The sequence below is a fragment of the Berghia stephanieae genome, chromosome 11 (assembly GCF_034508935.2).
Source record: "Berghia stephanieae isolate SIO BIC M18660-M18661 chromosome 11, UCSD_Bste_1.3, whole genome shotgun sequence".
Classification (NCBI taxonomy): domain Eukaryota; kingdom Metazoa; phylum Mollusca; class Gastropoda; order Nudibranchia; family Aeolidiidae; genus Berghia; species Berghia stephanieae.
The window spans coordinates 24766027-24779960 of NC_088370.1; the positions used below are offsets into that span (position 1 = coordinate 24766027).

The 13934-nt window shown below is 37.2% G+C and overlaps 1 protein-coding gene across 1 annotated transcript in view; it reads right to left on the minus strand.

Annotated features, from left to right (window-relative positions):
• The window catches only part of LOC144956365 (nmrA-like family domain-containing protein 1), a 61273-nt gene that overhangs the window by 20817 nt on the left and 26522 nt on the right, over positions 1-13934 (minus strand). The window contains exons 6-7 of the mRNA XM_078886863.1: positions 6245-6340; positions 4516-4709 (exon numbers count right to left, since the gene is read on the minus strand). Coding sequence (XP_078742989.1) covers positions 4516-4709; positions 6245-6340 — 290 coding nt within the window. The remainder of the gene's footprint in view (positions 1-4515; positions 4710-6244; positions 6341-13934) is intronic.

Here is a 13934-nt window from a genome sequence, read left to right on the forward strand (position 1 = left end):
TTTGCGACTCTTCTTTGGCATGTGTCACAAGATTTCACATATTCTCGGACGTCTTTAGTAATTCCAGGCCATGTGAAATTCTCGGATATTCTCTTCAATGTGGAAGAGCTCCCAAGATGTCCAGAAGTTATTGAATCGTGCGCTATTCCAAGGATTTTGTTTCTGTAAATACTCGGCGTGACCAGTTGTTTAGCTATTTTGTTTCTTTTCCTATGTAACCTGAACAGAATATCTTTTTCAATGATGTATTCAACTTTTGATTTCGTCCCTTTGTTTGCGATATTGAAATATGATGTTAAAGTCGGGTCCTTTTTCTGTTCTTCAATGAACGTGTTCCTGTCAAATTGTTGTGGTTCAAGATAAATAGTCATTGGCTTCTCTGTTGTGTTAGTCATCTTTCTTGTTTCTGCTAGACAAGCTGTTTCTTGGGTTAATGACCATTCTTTTACATCTGTTGGGTTGTCTTTAAGACCTTTTATATTGCCAACAATAACATCAGCGACGGGGTTGGGAAGTATACAGCATTCCACTATTCCTGTATAGTATGGGGTTTCTATGTACACGTTAGCTGTTTCAAAGGTTTCGACTGTGCCACTGAATGTGATGCATTGTACCGTTTTTCCAGTTTTGTCTTCGTCATTGATCAAAGATGCTTTTATTCCTACTGTACTGCATCCTGTGTCTCTCAATATTTTGCAATCAGTTCCATTAGCTTTGCCTTCACAAAAAAATAGCGATCCTGATTTGTGAGTTTGTGTTAAAAGTGACATACCTTTCACGCAATACACATTTATATTTTCTCCTGACATTACTCGTGTCTGATTGTTTACACTTGTTTGGAGTGATGCATTTGCAGTTTCTTTTGGATATCCCACGATTTTGTAACATTTGTCTGCTGTGTGGCCTTTCATTCCACAATATTGACATTTAATTATAGGTTTGTTGGTTTTCTTATACTCAGTATTATTGTCAGTGCTATTTCTTGTTTTGTTTTGATAGGTCGGCTATGGTCTCTATTGAACTGTTTGTTCCATGGTTTGTTACTATGATCATCTTGTTTCACTTGCGTGTTCCGAGTGATTGATCGGCTCGTTCTATTTGAGTACTGAACTTTAGGTGTACCTGGACTCTGAGCAGCAGCAGCGTAGTATGGTTCCTTCAATGTTCTGCTAAGGGGTGTCAATGGATGTGCGCTGTTAAAGTTTTCTGCGTAGATTTTTAATTTGTCCAAGTTTTCTGGCTTTCTCTCTTTAAAGAATGCGACTAAATCTGGGTTGCAAGCTTGATAGATTCGATTCTTCAGCGTGAGATAGTAAAGGCCTGCAAAGTCGTCTTGTTTTACGTTTGCCAACTCAAGCCACCGATTTAGAAATTGAGTAATTCGGTTCACGAATGTATTAAAGTCTTCTCCACTTTCCGGTTTTGCAGTGTGAAACCTTTCCTGGTAACCATCTTCCGTTAATCTAAATCTTTTTAGTAGAGCGTCTTTAATTTTACCATAATCATCTGCATCTTCAGTTGTTAAGGTATAGAAAACTTTTAGCGGTTCTCCAGATAAGCAGTTAATCAAGGCTGTGGCCCATTTGCTTTCTGGCCAACGATAACCTTTAGCCTGAACTTCGAATCGGTGTAAGAAGGATTCTAAACAGTCTGATCGTTCATCGTATGTTGGCATGCGTGGAAGTTTCACGAAAAATTCATCACTATTATTATGTTTTTTTTCATGACCGGTTTTTGTTTTTTCAATTTCCAGCATCATTTGGGTCCTTTTGGTTTCTTCTTCTGCTAATGCTATTTGTCTTTTTAGTTCCCTTTCTTGGACTCTTTCTTCTCGTTCTTCTCTACGTATTCTTTCTTCGTGTTCTTTTTCTTCTCTACGAATTCTTTCTTCATTTTCTTCTCTACGAATTCTTTCTTCATTTTCTTCTCTACGAATTCTTTCTTCATTTTCTTCTCTACGAATTCTTTCTTCATTTTCTTCTCTACGAATTCTTTCTTCATGTTCTTTTTCTTCTTTTACTTTCTCTTCGCACCATGAAAATATTCTTTCCTGGGGTATTTCTAAGTCCTTTGCGAGACTTAAGTATCTTTTATATGCTTCCATGTTGTAATAAATTAGTTACGATATTTTATATATATTATATTGACAGGATACTGTTACTGACTGTTTTATTTATTTACACTTACTGGAATGAACTGTTCTATTTTTAGAAATCTCTCTCTCTTATTTCAACTTATTATGTATGTTGAATTTGATGCCTTTTATCGTTATATCTTATAAAGCAATGTGTCAATACAATGCGGAGTTATTATGACTTGTGTCAATAACAATGTGTCAATCGCGTGTACTCTAAACTATGTTACTACGAAAAATGTATCACCAATGTGTGTGACTCGTCGTTAGTTTGTGTACAATTATTCGCAATGACGCTAATATACTAGAGTGTGATAACAATAATAGGATGCCAAAATAATCCCAAGTTATCTATCACTAAATATAACACGACGGCTAGTAGACTCCTTTTATTATTATTTAGTTTTTAAAGACTCACTTTTCAGAACATAATATATAAGTGGTTTTCGGTAACAGTAGTATGCCAAAAATGCATTTAAAACAAATCACTATGCAAAACAAATCACGATGTCTATAGTTACTATGTGATGCCCAACTCATGTAAAAGAGAATAATGAAGGATATATTTACCAACTCAGTTCGTGGCTGGGACCTCTCTCTTGTTCAATGGTTGTTCAACAATTGTAATTAGGCATTGAAGAGTGTTTAACAGTGATGTCTGAAATACAAAACAATAAAATATCGTAAGATTTACAATAGTTACAAAATGTGTTCACAACACTGAGTGATTGGATGACAGGTGAATGAATCGTTATGGAATGTAAACATATTGAAAACAATTCATGAATGAGGCAAACAACAAAATGAAATGAGTGATATAATAACAAAGTGGACAAGGAATGAATGAATGAATGAAAAACTGAGTGAATAGATGAATGAATGAATGGATAATGTATGAATGAAAGAATGAAGGGAGGAATAAATGTATGAATGATTGGATAAATGAGTGAATAAACGGATGAATGGATGAATGAATGAATGAATGAATAAATAAATGAATGAACAATGAATGAATGAATAATTTATAAATGAATAAATGAATGAAGGAATGAATCAATAAAATGCTATTCAATTTGAATGAAAGAATGAATGGATAAATTGCTATTCCATTTAAATGAAGAAATGAAAAAGAAAAAAAAATTAATCCTGTAAATAGGGAGTTCAATTAAAATATGATCAAGTGGGGCAATTAAGAGTTTTACAATTTAAACTTTAAAGTTAGATGAAATAGATATAAGTAACTAAATAAATTCAATTCTTTATATGTGCCCCCTCCAAAATGTCATGGTCTCAAGTGAGTAAAGAGCTACTCGACTATGCATAAAGATATATGTAGAATGAGGCCCCAGAATTTACTAGTTACTATAAATGAAAAACAATTAACGATTTGTTTACAATGAAATAAAAATAATGATGAAATTTAATTAAAAGAGATAAACAGTGATCGTGGCAGTTACAAATAGAGATATGAATACTTTACGTAACTTATGATAATATATCAGGTTCATAAGTTTACGTTTCCAGGCAGTTGATGGGCTTGGATGATCTATTCCTCTGATAACAGGATTGGACTCGTAAAATTCCACTTCCAGGCAATTGGTAAGGGGTTATAGTGTAGTACAGCGGGCTTGGGTTTGATCCTTGAAGATTATACAATCAAAGTTAAAAGCTCCGGCGTCTTAATGGTGTAGATATAATATCTACAAAGTCCCAAAAGATAAAAATCTTCCAGTATATATATAGGAATAGAGCGACTGGCCGTCCGGCATAGATTGTGGAGAGAAAGTGAGTGTCGAATGTTAGACCTATCAGCTTTTATAATAAGTGGCTACGTGACAGAATGTAGAACGAAAAGTATTCACTAATTAGAAATTAATTCGAGGGAAGGCTATAAAAGGAAAGACGATCTAATATTAGAAGGTAAAGTTTATCTAAGCCTACCGAAATATAACTGGAGTGAGATGAATTCAGTTCTTAATAAAATAAAATTTAATAAGATAATTGTGAACAATCTTTACTGTGACAATATCTTGTAAATATTTGAGTGCATTCCTCTTAGTGTTATCCTGGGTTGGTGTCTGGGTGAGACTTTTAGGTGATCTAAAACTAAGAACACTGATATTGTGCTATTGGAATCTACTTCTGTTCCCTATTTGAGCCATTTCCCCTTTGTCTTTTTCTCGTGTGCTTTCAATTGTAAATCTAGAATATTTTACTATACCATTTTCTTCCTTTTTACTGGTGCTGGAATGACTTAAATGCGTCACAAGCATCGTAAAATCCTTAAAAACAAACAGATTATTGGACGAGTTGAAAGTCATCTTGGTAAATGAAGCAAAATTGAAAAATAAGGCATTTTGTGTTTGTATTGCAGAACATACCTGTGGATCAAAGAATTTGTAGTATAAAAAGGTGTTGTTCATTATCTCTGCAATTTGTTGGACAGTGAGGTAGGTGGTGCACAAGTCGATGGTCCGGTTTATGGTCTTGACAGGTCGGAGAGCTATCAGGGTGATACATCTGGCAAAGTCCTTCAAACATCCCATGTTGAGACCATTGGTACCCATCGGTAAGGCTGGAGGAGTGATATTCTATTTATCAGGTTTAGAAAATTGTCAACTCTAAACTACAAGGACTCTTGGGTTTTCAAATCACCTTGTATTACAATGGAATCTGTTTGTTTAAAAACAAAAAATTGAGCTGTTATATAGAGCGCTATCCACTAAACATGCTCAAAATACTTTACAAGGAGTCCCTAGACAACAGCAACACATAACATTTTCTGAATTAAAAAATTCACCCCATATACCGGAGCATACTCAATGTCTCAATCGTTTCTATGTTATGTGTTTGTGTTGAGAATATTGGCTATTAAGCTTAACTGCTGGTCAAAAATAACTTCGCGATGGTGGCGCGCAAACGAGCCGGCGATCTCCAGTAGTGGGTGAGAGAAGGCTTTAGAAATATGACTTGGGTTTGATACGAATATTTTTGTGTTCGTGGATAGCTCAGACGGTAGAGCCACGCTCTCACCTGCCAGGCGGAGTTGTCGTACCAATAAGGTCGCAGGTTCAAACCCCACCACCGCCGCGAAAAAAATTTTATTCTCTATTGTCTTCTGGCACTTTTCTACTCACTTCATATCTTGTTGTTACCAACATAAGTGCCTGCTCCACTCACTTTTCTGAACTAAATATAAAGCCTGTTTGGCGATATTACATTTTTTTCGGACTGAGACAACTCTGTTAATGGCCAAGTACTCATTTTACACTTGAGTACGTTTAGAGAATGTGAGGACTTAACTATGCGCACTCAGGACTTGAGCCCAGGATCTTCCTATCTGTGACTGAGTGTCATACCACTGGACAACATAGCCACGCTTTTCATTGAAGACATTTTACTCATAATCCTGATTTTTAAAACACATTGTACAATAGAAGAGACATACATAACAAAAATTAGCATGGATTCTGAGACAAAAGTATGTGGGGAAGACAATGTAAAAATTTAAGTGTATTAATAGGTCGGACATGATGCCTCATGTTGACAAACAGAAAATAATTGTAACTTCTGTCAATTGCCAGTTATCATTGTCATTAACCAGGAATAGCACTCAGGAACAATATTTATCTATATTATTATCCTTTTAATTTAAGGACCACTTTGCAATTATGACAACTGTACTTTATGTTCACTAATCTGACATCTGCAATTCTCAACCGCTCACTTTCACAGTTTTATGAGGCTTTGCGAAGAGATGATTGTTACGTTGATCACAAGATGCCTCTGCAAATTTTACGGTGAGTCACAAATACACAGTATACTCGCTAGATTGGTCATTCCATAATCCAGCTTATACCGTAGAAGTTATCTTGAATTGCACATTGGCCACAAAGTTTTCAAACTTTAGATTTCTGTGATTTTTATTATTCTGCATAGCCCTTGCAATTCCAAGAACTTTGATACCAAATCAACTATTTGAAGAAAGTCAATACATTCTATTATCTTTTGAATTTCCCACCATCTTCCAATTTCTGGTGCTTAAACAAATCGAAATCATTATTAGATGTCTTAAAACACTTTTTGAAGGGCATATATATTGATACAAACCAATAGCAAAATCTTTCTTGCTGGTGGGATGTGGTCTGAAGACGCTCAGAAAGTTCTCATAGCACCAGCTGATTCTGACAAGGGTGTATGGGATTCCTGTTGAGAGAAACAGAAGGGTAGGGCTCTGGTCCAGGAACAAAAATATGATTAGGACAGACATGCCACCTTTACATTTTAATGGGCATTTTTTAGGGGCTGGGGATTTGACAGAGTTGAGATTTTTGCCTCTAGAGGCCGATTTTGTAAGCAAACATTTTGTAGGAAAACTGATGTAAAATGTTTTTCTTTACTCAATAATGGAAATGTTTATGACCAAGTTAAACTTTACGCTTCATTAATTCTAAAGCATTTTAAAGTGATAAGTGGTAGAAATAAGAATTTAAAAACAAAATTCATGTACAGATTTTTTGTTTTTTGCCCAATGCAGGTCTATGAGGAATAAGGACAATGAACCCCCATGGCACTGCTACACTTGCAACCAACACACTTGGTGATGGGTCCTCTGGTTTTACCCTATCACCACAAAATAATAGAGGTGACTTTTGTTTTTCACTCTGAGACTGCTTAAGCCACTTTGCATTCAACAAAGTTTATAACCATACACGCTGGTTACTGTAAATGAACCCGTAAAGAGCATGCTGGGTGAAGACAAGACCGGTTTATGATCTTGACAGGTCGGAGAGCTATCAGGGTGATACATCTGGCAAAGTCCTTCAAACTTCCCATGTTGAGACCATTGGTACCCATCGGTAAGGCTGGAGGAATGATATTCTATTTATATTAGAATCAGGTTTAGAAAATTGTCAACTCTAAACTACAAGGACAAAGAATGTGACAATTAAGAAGTATCTGAAAAAAAATTACTTATTAACATAAAAACTGCTCATCATATTGATTAATATTGATTTTTACTTTTTATTTGACTGGGATATCTCACTTTGTTCAAGAGTTAAAGTGATTTGCATTTTTGTTGCATGCAATGCTTTTATCCCACAGCAGATTTATCACAGATTGTTAACCTTTTAAAATTTATTTTCTTTTGACAGGCATGGTCCTGTTGAGAAGCTGTGTGATTTTGTGCGGCTATGTGGTCTAGTGATATGACACTCGCTTTCGGATCGGAAGGTCCTCAAGTTCGAGCCTCGCTGGGCGCATAGTTGAGTCCTACATGTTAAATGTTGCTGTTGGCCTGGGACCCCTTGTAAAGCGCTTTGAGCACATTTAATGGATATTGCACTATAAAAAAAGCTCATTTTTTTTTTCCATTAATCCTTTGTTGTTTCACTGCAAGAGATTGCTTAACGATGCCCACATGGCTTGAAGGTTATAGAGAAAATTTTTAAGTGATACTAAGCTGCCATAGGCTGTGGACTGTCAAGATGTTCCCAGATTTCTCTACGCAGAGGACAAACTGAATATTTCTCTGTCATCAATATGTTTTTTTTTTTTAGTATTGTATTTATGTTTTCATTGTTTTCTGTTGTTGGCTGAACAAGAGTTTTGAGTTCGAAACGTTCTGTGTTTGGACAAGAGTTTTGAGTTCGAAACGTTCTGTGTTTGGTATTTTCTTTTTTGAAGCTGTTTTTTGGGGGGTTTTTTGGACTTTTCTGAGAAATTTTTTATGTTTTTCTTCAATTTTAAAATGATTTTGTTTATGATAGAATTATCCTCTTTTGGAATATCATAGTGGAAAGTCTTACATTAGTCTTAAGTGGGCTGACCTCAAAGTAAAAATCTCTGTTTCTCACTTCACATTGCCAGTCTTAAAGTGTATAAGGGTGAATTAATTCTCAACCGTGTCAATGCTCACAACATTGCCTTTTGTCTTTTGAGATGTGAATATTAATATCATTCTTCTTCTTCTTCTTCTTCTTCTTCTTCTTATTATTATTATTATTATTATTATTATTATTATTATTATTATTATTATTATTATTATTATTATTATTATTATTATTATTATTATTATTATTATTATTATTATTATTATTATTATTATTATTATTATTATTATTATTATTATTATTATTATTATTATTATTATTATTATTATTTATTATTATTATTATTATTATTATTATTATTATTATTATTATTACAGTCCATTCTTGATAATTGCAACACCTTGAGATCGCCGAAAATGTTGCAATTTACCAAATTGAGTATCCTGTCTACTATTGCAACATTTTATGCATTCATATATATGGTAAACCCAAACCAGTTTTTGTAAACATTTGTGTAAACAGCACAGACTGAGCAATTTGATTGAAACAAAAACCATATGGCATCCCTGTTCAGATTTTGACAAGCAAAATCAGCTTTGATGCAAGCCGACATCTTATTCAGATTGGATTATATTTCACTCTTTTGTTCTCATCATATGTGAGAGTCAAAGAGATTAGAGGTTATGAGAGACAGTAAGCTCTTACCAAACTCATTGGTCACAATGCGCAGTTGTCAATCACAAAACAAAGGATGTCGATCAGTCTCTCCTTACAACTGTCATTGTCTACCTGTTGTCTATACTATGCCCACCCCCCTAGCCTCCTATCATGGTCACAGATGACTACACAAACCCAAACAGCAAAGCCCGTCCTCTTTTGTCTCTAATAGAGTGGTGGCACACTACTGCATGCAGCATTAACTCACTCAATCCTAGAGATTTTTGCTACTTTTCAAAATTGGAAAAAAAAAAGTATTAAAAAAAATGAGCATGTGGATACATAGTTTTATTCAACTACCATTACCATGTAAAAACTAAAACATTACCTTTGATACTACGCCTATAATTTGACTCAGAAAAATGTAATAAATTGGCATGGGGTACAAGTAACCCGGGTCAACAACGGATATAATCGGTGTTAGGGTTGAATGAGTTAAACACCGCCTACTCTCGATTCTTCAACCTGTCATGATTTCACCTATGGTGAAATTCAATCGTGAGATTTTGTTGATTTCTTGAATTTGTCATTTTTTGAGGTCGAAAATTTGTTACGATTAACCGAAGTTTGTTGCGATTAACCAGTGACTTTTTTATAGAATTAATTCCGTTTCTCGGGAAATGTTGCGATTATCCAGAGAGAACTGTATTATTATTATAATTAGTGTTGTAGTCCTAGTAGTAGTAGTAGTAGTAGTAGTAGTAGTAGTAGTAGTAGTAGTAGTAGTGGTTGTAGTAGTAGTAACAGTAGTAGTAGTAGTAGTAGTAGTAGTAGTAGTAGTAGTAGTAGTAGTAGTAGTAGTACAAATAGTAGTGTAATAGGGTTACGAATACCTGATTGTTAGTCTGGTTGTGTGTTTGTTGAATTTTAAATCATGTTTCGTAGCTCGCAAATCCCTGGGTGCCAGTATGTCTGTGTGTTGATTGTTAACTTTTAACCAGGTTTATTAGATCTCAAATACCTGGGTAGCAGTCTGAGGGTTCTTTCATCATTTGTAACTCCCACATTTCTGGTTGTCATTCTGTATAATAGTGGGATTTGAACCAGGGACCGTAGCATTGTACTGTGTGTTTGATGGAATGTCTGATTGTGATTCTACGCAAGATTGCATTCACTCAAGTGTATCGTGTTACAGTTACATGGCGTCCTGTTGTATGAAAGTGTGAACTAACACACTCTCTCTCTCTCTCTCTCTCTCTCTCTCTCTCTCTCTCTCTCTCTCTCTCTCTCTCTCATTCACTTTTTCTCTCTCTCTCTATCTATAGAGTAGATTCAGGTCAAACCGGACACGGGTCAAACCGGACGCTACCCGACTCGATGTCTAATTTCCTTTCGTTTTGTTTTTCCCCCGGTGCATATTTCTAGTAACTAAGCACACGTCTCTTGTGACGTTTTTCCTGCCGTTTCAATGAGTGCAATCAAGGAGAAGTCAAAGAACTGTGTTTTCATCGAGATATTTCTCACAAAACGTAAGTATCCCGTTCTTTGTTATGGGTTGCAAGGTGTGCAAGGAAGTTGCTATTTAAGCTATTTATACGTTTTTATTAAGGAGTTTCGGCTCAACCACTGCACTACATGCTATTTTAGGATCGTTTGATTGTGGTTAGATCGTCTGACGATGTCCGGTTTTCATTTTAGCTCCAGTGGGGGGGTGTCCGGTTTGACCAAAGAAAATTTAAACGATTCAGGTGAAACCGGACGGGTTGATTAAGTTGTTTATTATTATTCTAGACGTCTATAATATTATTTGTTGCAATGCTTTCCTTGTATTTCTGTTGACCGGCCTATGTTTATCATGATTATTATTATTATTAGAAAATTAGGGAGGCCTTCCGAAAGCCTCTACACCTACATCCCCAGTATTATAATGTTTTGGGAGGGGGAAACTTTTTTTATAATGTTCTGGTAGGGGGTTTGGGAGGGGGGAGACTTTAAAAATAAAACTTTTCCCCCTCCCAAACCCCCTACTAGAACATTATAAAAAAAATACTGGGGATGTAGGAGCTTTCGGAAGGCCTCCCTAAAATTATATTATGTTCACCATTGTAAAGGAAAATTTACATTATTAGACTAGCCAGTCTATGAAAATGAAGATCAAATATCTAAATAAAGTTAATTTTTTCACATTGTACAGGCACCAAGATGCCGCGATCAAAGTACACTGACAAGAGTGTGGATGCTGCACTTGATGCCATCCGCACAAAAAATCTTTCATTCCGCCAGGCCGCTGCGACCTACTCTGTCCCGAAATCAACCCTGATGGACAAGATGGCCGGAAAATACCCCGTCCATAGGGTATCTCATACAGTGTTGGCCACAGAGGAGGAGAAAAAAACTTGTCAAATGGATGGTGGCCTGTGCCAGGGCAGGTGAAGGGAAGGACAGGGAGCAGCTGTGCCTGGAGGTGCAAAGAATAATTAATGCTGAAGGCAGAGAGACCCCCTTCAAAAACAACAAGCCATGATATTACTGGTACAAAGCATTCATGGAGAGATACAAGGGGGAGGTGCGGGAGAGAAAAGCGATGTCCCTTGGGGAACAACGCGCCCAGGTATCAGAAGGAAAGATACGTGGGCGGTTCCACACCATGCGGACATCGCTAATGTCAAATGGCATCGACATTACTAAGGTCCCCCCCCCCCCCCCCCCAGCAACGTCTTCAATTGCGACGAGACTGGCTTCCCTTTCTACCTGGGAGGTTCAGTCATCATTGCAGACATTTCTTCCAAGCACCCCTATCAAGTCGGCTCCGATAACAAAACCCAAGTGACGGTGCTCGGAAGGGAAGGGCAAGAAGAGGAGAGTGGAAGAAAGAGTGGAGTCTAGTGCAGAGGATGATGATACGATGGTTGTGTATGATGACAGGTCGGACGTTGAGATGGATATGGATGAGTTATGTGGTGTGAATGACAAAGATGAACGTTTATGTGATTTTTGTGGAAGTGATAGGAACCTGGATGGATGGATTTGGTGCAAGTGTGGGAGGTGGTACCACAGAGGATGTACTGGCAGAGAGAGAGAGAGAGAGAGAGAGAGAGAGAGAGAGAGAGAGAGAGAGAGAGAGAGAGAGATAGAGAGAGAGAGAGAGAGAGAAGATACTGGGGATGAGTGAGGAGAAGATCAGTGTTTTCACGCTTGTTTGTACATTGTGCAAGTGACATGTTGCGTTATGATTATGTACCCTATAAATTGTTTTGAATAAATTATTTTTGTCTTTCTCTGGTGAAAATGAACATAAAGGTGTTTATTTATCTATCTAGACGTCTAGATCTAGTCTAGCTATTTATGAAAATATATGGCAGTCGTTTTGGGGAAGGAAACATTATGCCAATTTATGGAAAGAGTCCTTCAAAGTCCTTGGAATGCTGGAATCGAACCCTAAATTGACCAATGACCCGGCAGATATTTTACAAACTGAGCCTATGGATCTGTTGTAACTGTTTATGAATTGAAAACTATTAAAAAAAACAAAGAAAACAGAGTTTTTCAACATCCGTGAAGGGTGTCCGGTTTGCCCAAGTTGGGTGTCCGGTTGGACCTTAACGTTCCATAAGTGTCCGGTAGTACCACAATGTCACGAATAACATTTTGCGTCGAGAACATGGAAAAGACTGCTTAGGGTGCAAAATCGGCTTGTTCACCTGAAACCGGCCACTTGAGCGTTACATTTTACGACATCACTATACAGCATTGGTCTTATTTCTGGCCAGCAGTCTTCCATTCTCTGAGACGACCACAGATAAGGCTTGTGTGTCCGGTAAGCCTGAATCTACTCTATATATATATTGTGGCGATCTCCGTTTCCTACAAACTACGAAGACTTACCACATACTGCTGACTGCAAGACTACTCTACACGTCAGATCAGACAAAAACGTAAACACGAGAGAACTCATTAAATTTATAAAATTCACTACACATTGCTTTCATTGTTTGTTGTTTCCAGTAAAGTAGATGCTACATTGGTGACCCCGATGTGATACAACTTAAGAGATAGGTATATATTATTATTATTACTATTTACCAGTTCAACTCTTCACAAGAACATAATAATAATAAACATGTCTATCGACGCCGTAGCATTGAAATTGCCCACATTCTGGACCACTTGTCCTTCAGCGTGGTTTGCACAAAGCGAGGCACAATTTGCCTTACGCGATATAACAAGCGATGAAACAAAGTACTACTATGTAGTGGCTGCCTTAGACTCAGACACAGCAACTAGGCCCTTGCTATTCTATCATCACCACCCAAGGAAGGTAAATATGAAATACTGAAAAACTTCCTGCTGTCTGCGTTCGGCTTTTCGGAAACAGAGAGAGCGGAATCTCTACTCAACATGAATGGTTTGGGCGACTTAAAGCCATCCGAGTTAATGGACAGGATGTTAGTGCTCCTCGGCAAACACAAGCCCTGTCTGCTCTTCAGACAGTTATTCTTAAGACAACTTCCAGCAAACATCAGACTTCCATTAGCAAACTCGTCCAACCTGGATGATTACAGGGCACTTGCCAGAGAAGCTGACAATTTTTTCTACGCTGCTCACTCAAACTCTAACTCCTTTTCAATTTCTCATACTACTTGTGAAGATGACACACCAACCATGACCAGTGAAATAGATTCCCTCTGCTGGTACCATCAACGGTTTGGTTCAAATGCCCGTCGATGTGCACAAACATGCAAACTCTTCAATTCATTCAAGAAAAACAAGAAGAACCAGGGAAACGCTAAGCCGGGTCAACAGTAAATTCTGCTGTCGACCCGGATTCTTACTCAGCCAACGCGCCCACATCAAAAAATCTCCAACTCATCGTCGTCGATGAAAATTCAAACCGACGTTTTTTAGTAGATACTGGAGCTCAAGTATCTGTCACACCCGCCTCTGCATCAGACAAAAGCTTGGGTTCCTCTGATATCGCATTACAAGCTGCTAATGGTTCTACAATAAAAACATACGGATGCTTTGAAACTAACATACGTATTGGATCGCGTTCATTCAATGCACGACTTATCAAAGCTGATGTCAAGCGTCCCCTACTTGGAGCAGATTTTCTACGTCATCATAATCTGCTTGTGGATATTCGTGGTCGACGCCTTATCGACGCTGAAACGTTTTCGCACGTACCTTGTTCAGTAAGTTCAGTTTGCGCAAACGCCGAACTCTCACCACTCGAGCCGAACTGCAATACATTCAGAAAATTATTGAATAACTATCCAGAACTACTTCAACCAACATTTTCAACGGCAACT